This window comes from Rhinolophus hipposideros (genome assembly GCF_964194185.1).
Source record: "Rhinolophus hipposideros genome assembly, chromosome: 2".
Lineage (NCBI taxonomy): Eukaryota > Metazoa > Chordata > Mammalia > Chiroptera > Rhinolophidae > Rhinolophus > Rhinolophus hipposideros.
The window spans coordinates 105,781,477-105,795,285 of NC_138048.1; the positions used below are offsets into that span (position 1 = coordinate 105,781,477).

Below are 13,809 nucleotides of genomic sequence, written 5' to 3' on the forward strand. Positions count from 1 at the left end.
TCCGGGGGCCGGGGTCGCCGCATCCGTCCCCGGCAGGCGGGCGGGGACGCAGGGCTCGCCGACGGGCCGCGTGAGGGCCGCCAGAGGCCTGGGGAGGGAGCTGCTGTGCGTTTTAGGAAAGACACGCGTGGTAACACGTGGTCGCGTTTTCACGGGGCGGCAGCTGGAGGCCGGGACATGTCTGCGCCCCGCGCCCCGATTTCCGTTGTTTCCTGCTCTTCGGGGGCGTCGAGCAGCCCGCGGCGGGCGCAGCATGGCGTCCGGCGTCCACAAGCCTCGGGCTTCCTCGCGAGTGGTGGCAGCGTTGCCCGGACCCGGAGAGGTCAGGGTGCAGGAGCCCCGGTTCTGGGGGGCGGGGCGGGGAAGTTGTCAGTGTCAGGACCGTGGTGCGTGGGTGCTTCCCGCGCCCGGGGGAGCGGCGGCGTCTGCGCGGCGGAGGGCGCGCCGGAGGGCGTCACCGCGTGTCCAGCTGTCACGCTGCTGTGAGGAGTGAAGGCCGTCCCTTCTTCCTTCACCTCCCAGCGGAGTCTGACTCAGACATTCATCCAGCCAAGGGGCCGTCGGGCTGGAGACTTGACCCTCGATGTGCGATTCTCCTCGTTCTGCTCCTCTGCTGCTGCAGCAGGAATGGGGGGTTGGGTGGCACATTCCACGGGGGCGTGTGTGGGAGAAACAGGGAGCTGCTCCCGGGGGAAGGGCGCCCTCTGTTGGCGCACAGCGGGGGTGCGAGGCGGAGCCCGACAGACTGAAAAACGGGGCGCGCGTGTTGGAGGAGTATTCTGGGAAACTCCGCTCTCCCTGCTTTTTCTCCTGATACCATTGCTCACGGTGGGGGTGGTATTTAAGACTAAGCAGGACTTCTACGTCTTTAGTCTTATTCCGTCAGTATTCGTTGAGTGCCTGTTTTGTGTCAAGTTCTATTTTAGGGCCTTACTCCCCCTATTCAGAGGCATAGGGACTTCTCTCTTAACGCCCCCGCCCTTTTCAGATCTTTCCTGGTGCCATCCTGAGGCCTCGATGCCCACAGCAGGAGTCTTTAAGATGATGTCCCAAGTCCGTTGTGTTGCATAAAAGACCCTTGGAGAGCTGGCCCCTGCCCGTCTTTCTTCTTTGTAAAAAATTGTGATAAAATATAGGTAACAAACGTCTACCATTTTAACCATTATTAGGTGTACAGGTCAGTGGCATTAAGTTCATTCACATTGTTGTGCAGCCTTCACCACCATCCATCTCCAGACGTTTTCCATCTTCCTGAACTGAAACTGTACCCATTACACACGAACTCCCCATTCTCCCTCTTCCCAGCAACCACCATTCTACTTTTTGTTTATATGAATTTGACTATTCTAAGTACCTCAAAATAAGTGAAATCATATAGTGTTTGTTCTTATGTCTGGCTTATTTCACTCAGTATAATGTCTTTAGGGTTCATCTCTCTAGTAGCATGTGTTAAGATTTATTTCCTTTTTTTTTTTTTTACACAAAAAATTTACCTGCGATAAGTTTCTCTGGAAAAAGCTGGGAGTACTTGCCACTTGGATTGGCCCAGAAGAGAAAGCAAGCCGTCAGAGCACTTTATTCCTTTTTAAGACTAAATGTTATTTCATTGTATGGCTAGACCACGTTTTGTTTCTCTCTCCAACTTTTGACGGATATTTGGGTTGTTTCCCCCTTTTGACAATTGTGACTAATGCTGCTAGGCCATTGGTGTGCAGATACCCATTTGAGTCTGTTTTCAGTTCTTTTGGGTAAATGGAATTAGACCCAGAAATGGAATTGCTGGATCATATGCTAATTCTACATTTAATTGTCTTGAGAAACTGCCATACAATTTTCCACAGCAGCTGCACCATTTTACATTCTCACCAGCAGTGCACAAGAGATGCAGTTTCTCCACGTTCTCCACGCTTATTGTAGGTTGTTGTTTTGAGGCTAGCCCTCCCAATAGGTGCAAAGTAGTATATCATTGTGGCTTTGATTTTCATTTTTCCTAATGACTGATGATGTTGAACATCATTTCGTGTGCTTATTGGCCATCTGTGCCTCTTCTTTAGAGAAACGTCTATTCAAGAACTTTGCCCCTTTTTAAATTGGGCATAAGGAGCTGTCTCCAGGGGAAGGGCGCCCTCTGTATGCCCACAGCAGGAGTGAGGGGCTGTTTGGTTTTTGTTCTTGAGTTGGGAGTTCTTTTTATATTCTGGATACTAATTCTTTGTTGGCTGATTGCAGTTGTTTTCTCCCATTTTGTCGGTTTCCTGTCCATCTTTCTTGCGGTATCACCTCCATCCTTCCTGTGTACCCCATCCCATTTCACCTCATGTTGGAGTCACACACAGCTAACCTCAATTGCACAAAGGGGCTATTAATTTTATATTCCTCTATGAATTGTGCTAATTTCTCATTAGCAGAGGGGAAGTTGGAGTGTGTGTTTGGGATTTGCAGCAGCTGTAAATGAGACCTGTGATCATCTCAGGCGTCTTCCCCAAGCCCACACCAAACCCATGCTCTGCAGCTAGTCCACTGTCACAAGAGGCTACTGCTGCAGTCTAGACGTACTAAGAGAGGGGTGCAGCACCCCACTAGTGGGGCAGCTGGTCCCCTGGCCTGAGGCCCTTGAGGAAGACTTTGACGCATCTGGAGTCCTCAGCCCAGCAAAGCCTCGCAAGGTCCTGGGAGGGGATCTCACCCCACTGGAGTGGGGGTGAGTGCCTGGATAAGGACACCACAGTCCCTGGTGTTGACTTGGAATTTTCCTGAGAGTTCTTTTTTCTTTTCAAGCTGGTCACAGGACACACAGATAAGAGAGCCATGTCCATTTAGTAGGCAATCCGGGACTTTCTTTAGCCAGAGGAGGGGGGCAAAGACTCCCATCGGGGAGAGCCCTCTCTGTTTGGGGTGCAGGGAGGAGTACTGCGCAGGTGTCTGAGGCCTCGTGCTGCAGAGGGTCTGGAGAGCATCCTGGTCAGCGGGGTGCGCTTTGCAGGCGCCCCAGGACTTTCAGTGAGAAAAGTGGCTCCTAGCTTCCCCAGTCTGTTTGCTTTATTTGATCAGTCATTTATAACTAAGCTCTCGTCTCCTCCGCCGCACCCTCTCCAGGGTGGATGCCCTCCTGTCCGACTTGGGCTAAGATACGTGTTTGGCGGGATGACTTCCTCTTATGTCGGTCACGTCGCTCAGCCTGCTCCGGCTCCGACTCCGTGCCAGGCTGCCCTTTCCTTAGTCCTCCACATCACTGTGCTTGGCTCGGACGCCCCACCGCCCACCACCAGGGTTTCCCTCTGCGGGAATGCCCTCCTCTCCGTACTTGGGCCCTGAGTCCCCAGGCGGGGCCGCTACCTGTCACTGGCTCCCTGCATCCCTACCCTGCTCTGCCCACCTAATTTAGGACTGAATTCTTCAGGGAGGGAAGAAAATGTGTGTTCCTTGTACCTGAATGACAGCTCTGGGCATGGAAATGGGTTTATTTTCTAATTACAATTTTACAGTTATAGTGAAAGGTACATGAATATGAACCATAGCAATCCATAGTGATGTCTGCAAATGGAAAAATGTAATGTGAATACAATTCAGATCGGGGGGAGTTTTTGTTTTTGTGGTTGTTGTAGGGAGCGTTCCCAGGATAAGGCAGCCGAGGCTGGCTATCTAGGTAAAGGGCAGCTTGCCCACTTGAAAGAGACAGCAGGTAGGATGGTGGAGGAGGTGGGGGAGAATGAGTGCCCCACGTGGAAAGGCACTGACGCCAGCTGTCCACCCCCAGATGTCCAGGTTGCTGCAGAAGGATGCCGAGCAGGAGTCTCACATGAGAGCTGAGATTCAGGACATGAAGCAAGAGCTCTCCACTGTCAACATGATGGACGAGTTCGCCAGATATGCCAGGCTGGAAAGAAAGATCAACAAGATGACAGATAAGCTGAAAACTCATGGTACTGTTTTCAGTTGTAGCATGTAAAGCTTCGTAAGAGCTGATCCATAGAGAAATCTTTGTAGGAAGAGTTGTAGAATACATGCATTGATTCTTGGATGTTCTAAATGTTGATGTAAACTTTTAAGTTGTCTAAAAGAAACCCAATAATAATTATTACTTTCTCTTTGTTTGCTGGTGAACCTTTGCTTTCTGAACACAGAAACATCCAGGATCCTCTCAGAGTTTCTTCTGAGCCAGCTTGTTCGGTTGTCATTTTCAAATTCAGCACTTTTCTGAGAGAAGCCTAGAAAGAATGTCATAGTGGCTCCTCAGGGACTTTTGTTCCACTGTCTAGAAAATGCCCAGCAGTGTCTTTATCTGAGTGTAGACTTTGGGGTAGGGCCCAGGTCTTACTCATCATTATGTTCGTCAACGTCCCTAACAGTCTGCTGTGATGAAGACGATTTTCACTGGGCAGCCAGGGTGCTGGGACCGTGCCCGGTGAGACAGTTGTCTCCATGGCTGGTAAAACAGGCAGGGTGGGGTGTGCCCAGGCCGGAGACAAACTAGACTCCCCTTATGGATTAGTGTGCAGTGTAGACTGGGAAATCAGAGAACATTTAGTCCTGTTGGTAAGTGCATTGTAAAAAGAATCTCTGATTTAGATGAATAGCCCTAAGGGTTTTCAAAATTAAAGCTCCACATCTCACCATCTGTGTGTGGTTTTATTTTAAATAATGGCATAGTGGGTGACGTTTAAGAAATTTGATTTTGTATTTACATACAGAATTAGAAAATATTTTGTGAGAGGAAATGTCACTTTGTGTATTTCAATATTTCCTTTATTTTTCAGGACTGACATAATCATTTCATCCTGCTTTTCCTTTCAGTGAAAGCACGGACAGCTCAGTTGGCCAAGATAAAATGGGTTATAAGTGTTGCCTTCTACATATTGCAAGTAAGTGTCCTATTGTGTCACCTGGGGTCATTAAAGTTGATAATGGACTGCACTCCGGAACCATGCAGCCCCCAGAATCCAGGTCGGGGGATTCAGGCTCTTCCACATTCAGCTGCTGTGTTGTCGTCCTACCAGCACGTGACTGAACACTGTTAGACTAAGTTACTTAGGCTAAAAGAAAGCCTTTCCCTGGGTTAGAGTTGGGAAATACCGCGATTAAGCAAATGAGCACTGAGGTAACTTCTCTGGAGTGCCTTATATGGCCTCTGTTCCAGTGCAGGTTTGGGAGGCTGGGGGATGAAGTGACAGGATCTTAATCAGACGTTTTGTTTTCTGAGATGGCCAGTGATTTGGGCCATTGCTCCTCCCATGATGCGACCATCTGCTCTCCAGATAGGGAACCCATTGTTCTCACTGATTCACAACTTTCTTGTGCTCATGCTACTTCCTGAGGAACTTACTGCTTCTGCTGCTGCTTTGCCCTGAGGCTGTGGACACACTGTAATGCTGCTTTGAGAGCTCACTGAGTGACCTTTTCTGGGGTCAAAGATGCAAGCCCAACACCCCAGAGCCCAGGTAGTTGGGTACAGTACGTACACTGATTCTGTGGCCTGCCACTGATACGAGATGGCTTTCCCAGGGGCCCTGTTTTAGATCTCCTCATCTGAGTGGCATATTCAGGGTCACCAAGGGGACAAAAGTCAACGGAAGGCAGGCTACTAGGGAAAGGAAGGAAAGGAAAGCATCATTTCTCTACCCACCATTTACACTTACAGAGGGCACAGCTCTGCACACGGGTGCCAACCCTCCAGTATGGACGGGAGAATTAAAGAGGTTTTCCAGGATCTTAGAAGCATAAGATTGCTTTTGTCAAACATAAGGTATGTTAGGCATAGCCTGGCTACTTAAAGGAGACATTCAATGAGAAAGGAACACCTGCGTTATGGGAGACCTTGGGGAATTTACAGGCTAATTTAATAGTGTATACAGTTGACCTTCGAACAACATGGGTTTGAACTGTGCGGATCCACTTATACGTGGATTTTTTTCAGTAAATAGTTGGAACATTTTTTGGAGATTTGAGATAATTTGAAGAAACTTGCAGATGAACCAAGTAGCCCACCAATATTATGACAGTTAGCTGTGTGATGAGTACATAAAACGTGTACGTATTTTCTGTTCCTTATCATTTTCTTGAGAATATTTTCTCTCGCTCACTTTAAGAATGCAGTGTATAATGCATATAACATGAAAATCTGTGTTAATCAACTGTTTATGTGATTGGTAAGGCTTCCGGTCAACAGTAGGCTATTAGTAGTTAAGTTTTGGGGGAGTCACAAGTTATACTGGAATTTTGGCTGTGGGGGGGATCAGCGTCCCTAACCTCCTTGTCTCCTGGGGGTTAACTGTATATGTTATTGGTGGCTGTTGACTGCAAGGACTGGATTGATAGGGCTTGAGGTCATCAATGAGGAGGGCTGCCTTAGTTTGTTCCCAGATTTCCCCATCTTTCTTTGTGATTGGTTGCGTGTCTGGGGGTAGTTTGCACTCACCAGCAGTGTCTTTTGCAGGCTGCCCTGATGGTCTCGCTCATTTGGAAGTATTATTCTGTCCCTGTGGCTGTGGTGCCAAGTAGATGGATCACTCCGCTAGACCGCCTGGTAGCATTTCCTACTAGAGTAGCAGGTAAGAGTTTTCTGGAAAACATGGTGGAAGAATGTGGATAGGCTTCTGTAGACGCCAGTGTTAGAAGACTAGGTCAACCTGACGTCATCCTCAGCCTCCATTTCAGCAGGGAGCTGTGCTCTGTGTCTCAGCCTCAAGCAAGGCTGGCAGGGAAGAAACTGAGAACTAGAGAAGCTACTTGACTTGCGTGGTGTCGCCAAAATGTTAGTAGCAGAGCTGGACTTGAACCCAGGTCTGCTTCTGGAATCTAAGCCCAACACCTGGAGTCTGACACCGCTTCCAGTCCCCACATTTCGGGACCGCTCACCACTACACTATTTACGGCCATTGGCCATTCTTTTATTTTTGAGAGTTAGAAGTAGTGCATGTCATTGTAGAATGACTAGACATAAGAACAATGAAAAGAATCTCAGCTATGGTTGCCCCTCTTAACATTGTGGTATGTTTTTTCCAGTTTTTCTTCTATTTATCATCTTTATATAGTTAAGGTAACCTGGCACATACAATTTTTTTGCCCTGTTTTACTTAATATTGTAATCCTTTTCCCACATAAACAAACTTTAGTAAGGAATTTTGAATAGCTGTTCATCGTTTGGATGTGTCATAATTTACTAATTTCCCTATTAAAGGATATTTATTTAGGTCCTAATTTTTTATCAAGAGTAATGCAGCAGTCAGGTTTCGGTTGTCATTTGTGATAATACTGGAGGTGAATTACTAAGTTAAAAGGGATGACTGTTTCCAAGATTTCCAGTTTAGCCACGCCCCCTTCCCTCCCCGCCCCTCTCCTGTCTCCTCATTGGACACAGCCAGAGGGCAGTTCGGGTGGGCCCTCAGTGGTGAGGAGCAGAGGAGTCACAGGCCGCCCCACCAGGCAGCCAGCAGGCCGTTGGTCACCTCTCAGCCTCATCCCTCTCTCCTTTCTCAGTGGGGCAAAAAGCTGTGGGTAAACACTGGTTCCTTACAAAGTGTTATTGAGAAGGGAAAACAGTCTCCCAGGGTGGTTTTACGGTCTATTAACATAAAGAATAACGCAGGAAAGAAACGCAGACCAGTGCTTGCTGGTCTGTATAAGTCCTCCTTAGTAGAGAACGCAGCCCGGTGAGTCCATGGAAAGGCTGATGAATTTGAACTCACTAAATACAAACTCTTAGCCCAGCACTGCTCAAAAAGCATTGCAATGCTCTTATTTCCTCTGAGTTAAAGATGGCAGACAGAGGCAGGGCATGTAGGCAGAACGCTCGGTATGCTCTCTGGCTGAATTTCTGTATTTTCAGGTGGTGTTGGAATTACCTGTTGGATTTTAGTCTGTAACAAAGTTGTGGCTATTGTGCTTCACCCTTTCAGCTGAGAAAGAAGATGAATACAGCTATGACCCTTTTTAAAAGGAATTTTCACTTCGGTTACAAATCTGATTTACACTCTTTTTTTTTTTTTTTTTTTAACGAAACAAAAGTGCACAGGTTAGTTCTTTCTTGAACCTGTTTGTTCTTGGACTTTGTGAGATTCTTGTAAGAATTACGATTTGTACCCTTGTCATTGAGCCAGAAAGGTCAGCCTGTCACGCCTGTGAACGGCCAACATAGTAGTAGATGTGTGATGAGAAATGTGTGACATGGGCATCTCCATGTTGTCACTTGTGATTTGCACTTGGGGCATCTTTTAAAGGTCACAATGGCAGGTAGAAAGTCACAATTTTTAATTAACTTAAGTACCTTAAAGACTTCATGCTCTTTTTAATACAGATTAGACAGCAACTTAATCTCAGTACAAGGATTTGAAAATACATTTTTTAATCTCATGCAGTATTACTCGAAGAATAACACTAGCTGACATTGTCTGTGCTTTTTCCTTCTGTTTAAATGTCGTTTGTTGGGCGAGCTTTTGCGTAGTGTTATCTACTTATATGAAGCTGTTGATCTTTCATTACTGTGTTTTATAAATGTATTCATGAGATCACAATGCATTGTTTTGTGCTTGAATTGTGTGTTTTGTATTTAAAGCATTTCAAATGAAGTGTATTTTATAAGCATTTAATATTTATGCTCCATAAAATGGGACAAAGTTTAAAAACAAACTAGGATTAATTTAAATGGATACATGTTTGGCCCATAAAATATAATTCTGCTAAATATTTTTTAAACACTTTTTTCTAGTTAAAATCTTTGCATGTGCTTGTGTGCCTTCCTTCCTTACAGCCACTTATTTGCTGTGACCAATGTATAACTGTGACAAGTGGCAGAGGGCTTTAACCGCTAACTGAATGGGCCACACTTAGCTGGAAAGCTAAATTCCACGACTAGTGTTTAAAATACCCTACTTGTATTCCTGTGTTCCCCAATGATCTAATACGTAGCTCATTATTTCTCTAATTGTACTACGAAACACAAAGTGCTGCGCTCCCTTAGTGTGTCGTCCACAGAGTGGGGTTCAGGTGCTCCGGGTCATTCAGACTCACCGGGCACCAAGATGACGTGGCTTGAAGAAAGGATGAAGGACAGGAAACAGCCGTATATAGCAGATGACACCACAGAGGACTCAGCCACCAGCTTCCGCCGTCTCAGTCTCCACACATTGTACATTCTGACCAAGAGGAATGAGATGCCAGCCTGAGCGGGAGTTGACAGCAGCCCAAGGCAGCTGCGGGGTCTGGGGTCTGTGACAGGTCCCAGGCCTGCACCCATTGTCAGGAGCTGCAGGCAAAAATGGCAGGTGGTGCAGTCTGCAGTGGGCGGCCACGTGCAGCACGCCCAGGGACGTCCGTGGACACGGATCGGCACAGCCTCCCCGACAAGACTCTTATTTATCTCCTAAGGATCTACTCTTTCAGTTAATGCTGCTAAAATTTTGAGAAATCTACTGAGGCCAGAGGAAAAGATGTACAGTTCACAGCTATTACCCCCTTCCATGTACATGAATAGTTTGTGAAGATTCAATAGTGTCGCGTCCAGCGCAACACGGGCAGTGAGGGTGTGAGAAGGGGCGGTTTGGGTTAAGTTTGTAAGAAAGAAACAAACAGAGACTTAATGCTGTTAAATCTCTCAGAAGGCCTCAGAGGACTGGAGCCCCGAACAAAGCCGACTGGAGGCTTTTATTGACCAGTATGGAAGGGAGCAACAGTGTTTTATGGCACGGTCTGTGAGACTCATTTATCTTATAAACATCCCAAGCCAATTTATCTTAGTCTTTAAACAGCCGAGGTACAAGGTCCCACTATATCTTATTTAAGGTAAATATCTTCTCAGTGTTAAGTCTCTCAGATATTAGAGATAACTGGTCTTCGTTCTCCTCATTACTTTTCTAACTGACAGCTGTTAGGGAAAAGCCAGAGCCCGCAATAGACTTTCCCAAGCAGGGGGAAGAGGAGGCAAGGCCCTTTCCCATATTTGTTTAAGGCAGCTTATTGGGGGTCTCCACTTAGTTCCGCCTGGCTTAGGTTGTATCTCCCGTGAGATATCTTACCCGTCTTTGGCTGCAAACCATCTTTTGGGGATCAGAGAGAGAGACATAAGGTGTAAATATAAGGATGGAACAGAGTCCCAGAAAGGCACGATCTCACAGACTCTTTCCTTAAGACATGGAGGGACAGTGGGCTAGGCTGTTGTGCGACTACACAATAGGGTTAAATGTCCATCCTGTTTCACATGATTGTGGTTCCTCAAAAACTGTATTTGATTTTAAATAGATAATAAACATGGTACTGAAGTCAAAAGATACAGAAACGGGTACAATGAAAATATCTTCTGACCCTTTATTGTTATGTTACCCAATTCTACAAAGTTTCCCACTGTTACCAGTTTCTTATGATTCTTCCAGTGATATTCCATACATTGATGAATATTGATGTGTACTTTTAAAATAAAATCTTTTAAAATTATAAAAGTAGTACCTAAAAGAATAACTTTCCTGCTTTTTTTTTTTTTTTTTTAATCCTACTTGGAAAGTACAGAAAAGGAGTAAGGAAGCACATTCTACCTTGAGAGCTGAGATTGCTGGTAGCATTTGTGCTTTTCCTTTTTTCTGTATGTTTATGGATAGCAGTAGGTTTGTGTGCTGGTTAAAAATACTGGGTATAGCTTTATGTGAAGATAGACATCTATTTGATTTAAAATATGTAAGGCTCTCTTCAGGCCATTTGTGTTTGCTTTATACTTACAGTAAATCAAGCAAGAAAATCTTTATGTACAAATCCACAATCATTTTTGTATGGGGTTAATAGGACACTCTGGTTGCTGGCACAAGTTTGCTGAAATGCTAGTCAAACTAGCCTTGTATAGTTTATCTTACACATTCTCAACTGTGTGTGTGTGTGCTTGTGTGTGCACGTGCTGACCTTCCCTTCCAATCTATTTGTACTTTAGTGGACTTTGAGATTATATATGAAGCCTTCTCTGAGCACCTTACATGACAGAAATTCTTTTTCCTTGTCTGAACGTTGTAAGTATTACCTGTGTGACTGATTTGTCAACTGCTTTGTGGTGTCTGCTGTTGTGTTGATTTTTCCCAGTGTTTTAGTTTTTTTGTGTGTGTATGTGATAAAGGGTTTCCTTTCCAGTGACGCCGCCAGTGCCATCAGGGCCAGAGACGGTTCCTTAGGCTTTTTATACTCCTCCCTGAGTGTCTTAAGTCAGAATCCAGGAATATTTAACTAAAAAAAAAAAAATCACACAGTGGTTTTCCATTAGGGCCGTGTATGTAAAACCTCAGACCATGATGCTGACTGGCAGTTCTGTCAATTTTTGCCTTATGTTTTCAAGTTACTGTTAAATGTATTATGTCTAGAACGCATATCCTGGGGGATTAATTCTTTATTGCCTTGCAGCAGCCTGTGTTATCTCTAGTCATAATTTTTGCCTTCAGGTCTGGGTTCTCTCTCTCTCTCTCTCTCAATACAGATACTTATAGAGCAACACCAGCTTTCATTTGGCTAGTATTTTGCGTGGCATACCTTTTCTCATCCTTTAGCTTTCTGTATCTCAGTGGCTTAGATATGTGTATAAATAGTACATAGCTGTATTTTAAAAATCCAACCTATGTTGTCTTTTAATCGGAAAATATAGTCCATTTAAAGTTATTGAAATTACTGATATGTTTGGGTTTATTTACGTCGTCTTACTTTGTGCTTTTATCTGTTCCACTTTTCTGTTTTTCCTCCTTTCTTGCTGTTTTAGGAAAACCTACAGTTCTTTCCTCCTCCCGTGTTTTTCCTGCGTGTGTCCTTTATTACACTACCACACTCACACAGAACATTTCGCTTCTGACACTTCTTGTCACCAGATGTGTGGGGCTTTTACCCCATAATAAGCAAGTCTCTGCTACACCTGCTGGGTATCCAACGACTTAACTCAATTCTGATACTGCCTACCTCGAGATAGTGTCATATCCCATAGGGAAAGGGCTCAGTCCCACAGGACTGCTCCCACTCCACTTCAGAGGTCAGTTGCAATTCAGGTTGTCACCTGTGCTTCTGACTGCCTGGCTATAAATCAGGTTCCCACGACTCTTTCCTCAGGTTTGATTAATTTACTAGAGCAAATAAGATCTCAAGAAAACTGTTTACTCACTGTTTATGGGCTTATTAGCAAAGGATGAGACAAAGGACCCAGATGAACACGCAGATGGAGAGATGCGTAGGGTGGGGCCCATGGAAGTGCCACCTCCCAGTTCCCCGCATGCTCACCCGCCTGGAAGCTCCCCGACCCTTACGCCTTTGGGGTTCATGGAGGTTCCTCACGTAGGCAGGTTCGATCATCAACGCCATGGTGAACCCTCCTCTCTCCTGGGTGGGACAAAAAATTCCCAGCCTCTGACCGTAGCTTGTCCTTTCTGGTGACCAGCCCTCATCCAGGAGCCATCCTGGTGCCCTCCCAGAGTCACCTCAGCAGAACAGACACTCCTCACCCAGGGAATGACCAGGGTTTCAGGAGCCCTGTGCCAGGAACTGGGGTCAAAGACCAAACAGAACCAAAAGTGCTCCTAGTGATCTAATCACTTAGGAAATGATGAGGTTTCAGGAGCTTTGTGCCAGGAGCTGGGGGCAGAGACCAATATATACTTTCTATTATGTCACAACTGCCTTGTTTTCTCACATCCGTCTCCCCCTTACATTTTGAAGTTATTTGCTTTTTGTTTTAGTGCTTACACTAGAAAATTTATCAATGCTCAAGGTTAATATTTTACTCTCTTCAGCGGTGTAAGACTCATAACACTTGAACTTCAGTGCCTCCCTCCTAATGTATAATATATGCTACTCTTGTCTTATTTATGTGACATATATGATACTTTGGCTGTATCTTACTGTTTTGTAACCCCACGGATCATTGCATAAAACAATGATGTTTGTTTAGAGTTGTATTTACCGCTCTCGCATATGAGACCTTTTATCTCAAATCACTTTCCTTCAGCCTGAAGTTTACCTGTTGGAACAGGGGTTAGACTGGGATTATAGGCTGTTGCTTGTTTACTGGAACACAGCCATGCTCATTCGTTTACGTATTACATATGGCTGTTTTCATGTTACAGTGGTGGAGTAGTTGTGACAGAGGGTATATGGCCTGTAAAACCTAAAATATTTATTATCTGGTCCTTTATGGAAAAGGTTTGCTGACCTCTGCCTTCGAATTTCCTTTAGTGAAGTTCTGGTGTGGCAAACTGTTCCGTTCTCTGAAAATGTGTATGTTTCTTCCTTACTGATAGTTTTAGAGGGTATGCAATTCTAGAATATCAGCATATGGAAAGCACTAACTGTTCCACTGTTTTCCACCTTCCATTGGTACTGAGAAGTGTGGTTATTCCTTTGCTGCTAAGCTGCCTGTCATTATGTGGCTACTTTTAAGATTTTCTCTTTGCCTTTGGTGGCGCTGCAGTTTCATCATGATCTAGTGAAGGGAGAATTTCTTTTTCTTTCAATTTCTGTTTATTTTCCTGGGAATTTCTTGGGCTTTGTAAAATCAGTGGGTTGGTATCTTTTGTCAGTTCTGGAAAGTTTTCAGCCTTATCTTAGATATTTAGCCCTGCTTCAGTCTCTCTTCCATCTTTGTCACAAACTGAATAAGTGTTAGACCTTTTCACTCTGTTCATGTCTGTTAACCTCCTTCCTCTGTCTGCTATTTCCTCTTTGTGTCTCTCTGCTGTGATATTGATCAGTAAAATGGATTTTACTCTCTCCATTCTGGTCTCATCTGCTGTTAAGCCTGTTTATTGAGTTAATTTAAATTATTGTATGTTTTCTGAGTTCTTTGTCACATATGCTGAAGTTCTT

At 45.0% G+C, this 13,809-nt stretch overlaps 1 protein-coding gene across 5 annotated transcripts in view; it reads left to right on the forward strand.

Annotated features, from left to right (window-relative positions):
• The window catches only part of LOC308510741 (guided entry of tail-anchored proteins factor 1), a 39,838-nt gene that overhangs the window by 259 nt on the left and 25,770 nt on the right, over window positions 1-13,809 (forward strand). Inside the window, exons 1-5 of one of the 5 annotated variants that reach the window (XM_081080519.1) lie at window positions 141-322; window positions 3,758-3,923; window positions 4,795-4,862; window positions 6,434-6,548; window positions 7,826-7,987. In XM_081080519.1, the coding sequence (XP_080936645.1) occupies window positions 254-322; window positions 3,758-3,923; window positions 4,795-4,862; window positions 6,434-6,548; window positions 7,826-7,899 (492 nt within the window). In that variant the 5' untranslated portion in view covers window positions 141-253 and the 3' untranslated portion in view covers window positions 7,900-7,987. Of the gene's footprint in view, window positions 1-140; window positions 323-3,757; window positions 3,924-4,794; window positions 4,863-6,433; window positions 6,549-7,825; window positions 8,012-13,809 lie in introns of those variants that run through there. The other 4 variants (XR_013995406.1, XM_081080518.1, XM_081080520.1 and 1 more) reach the window with 4 other exon arrangements.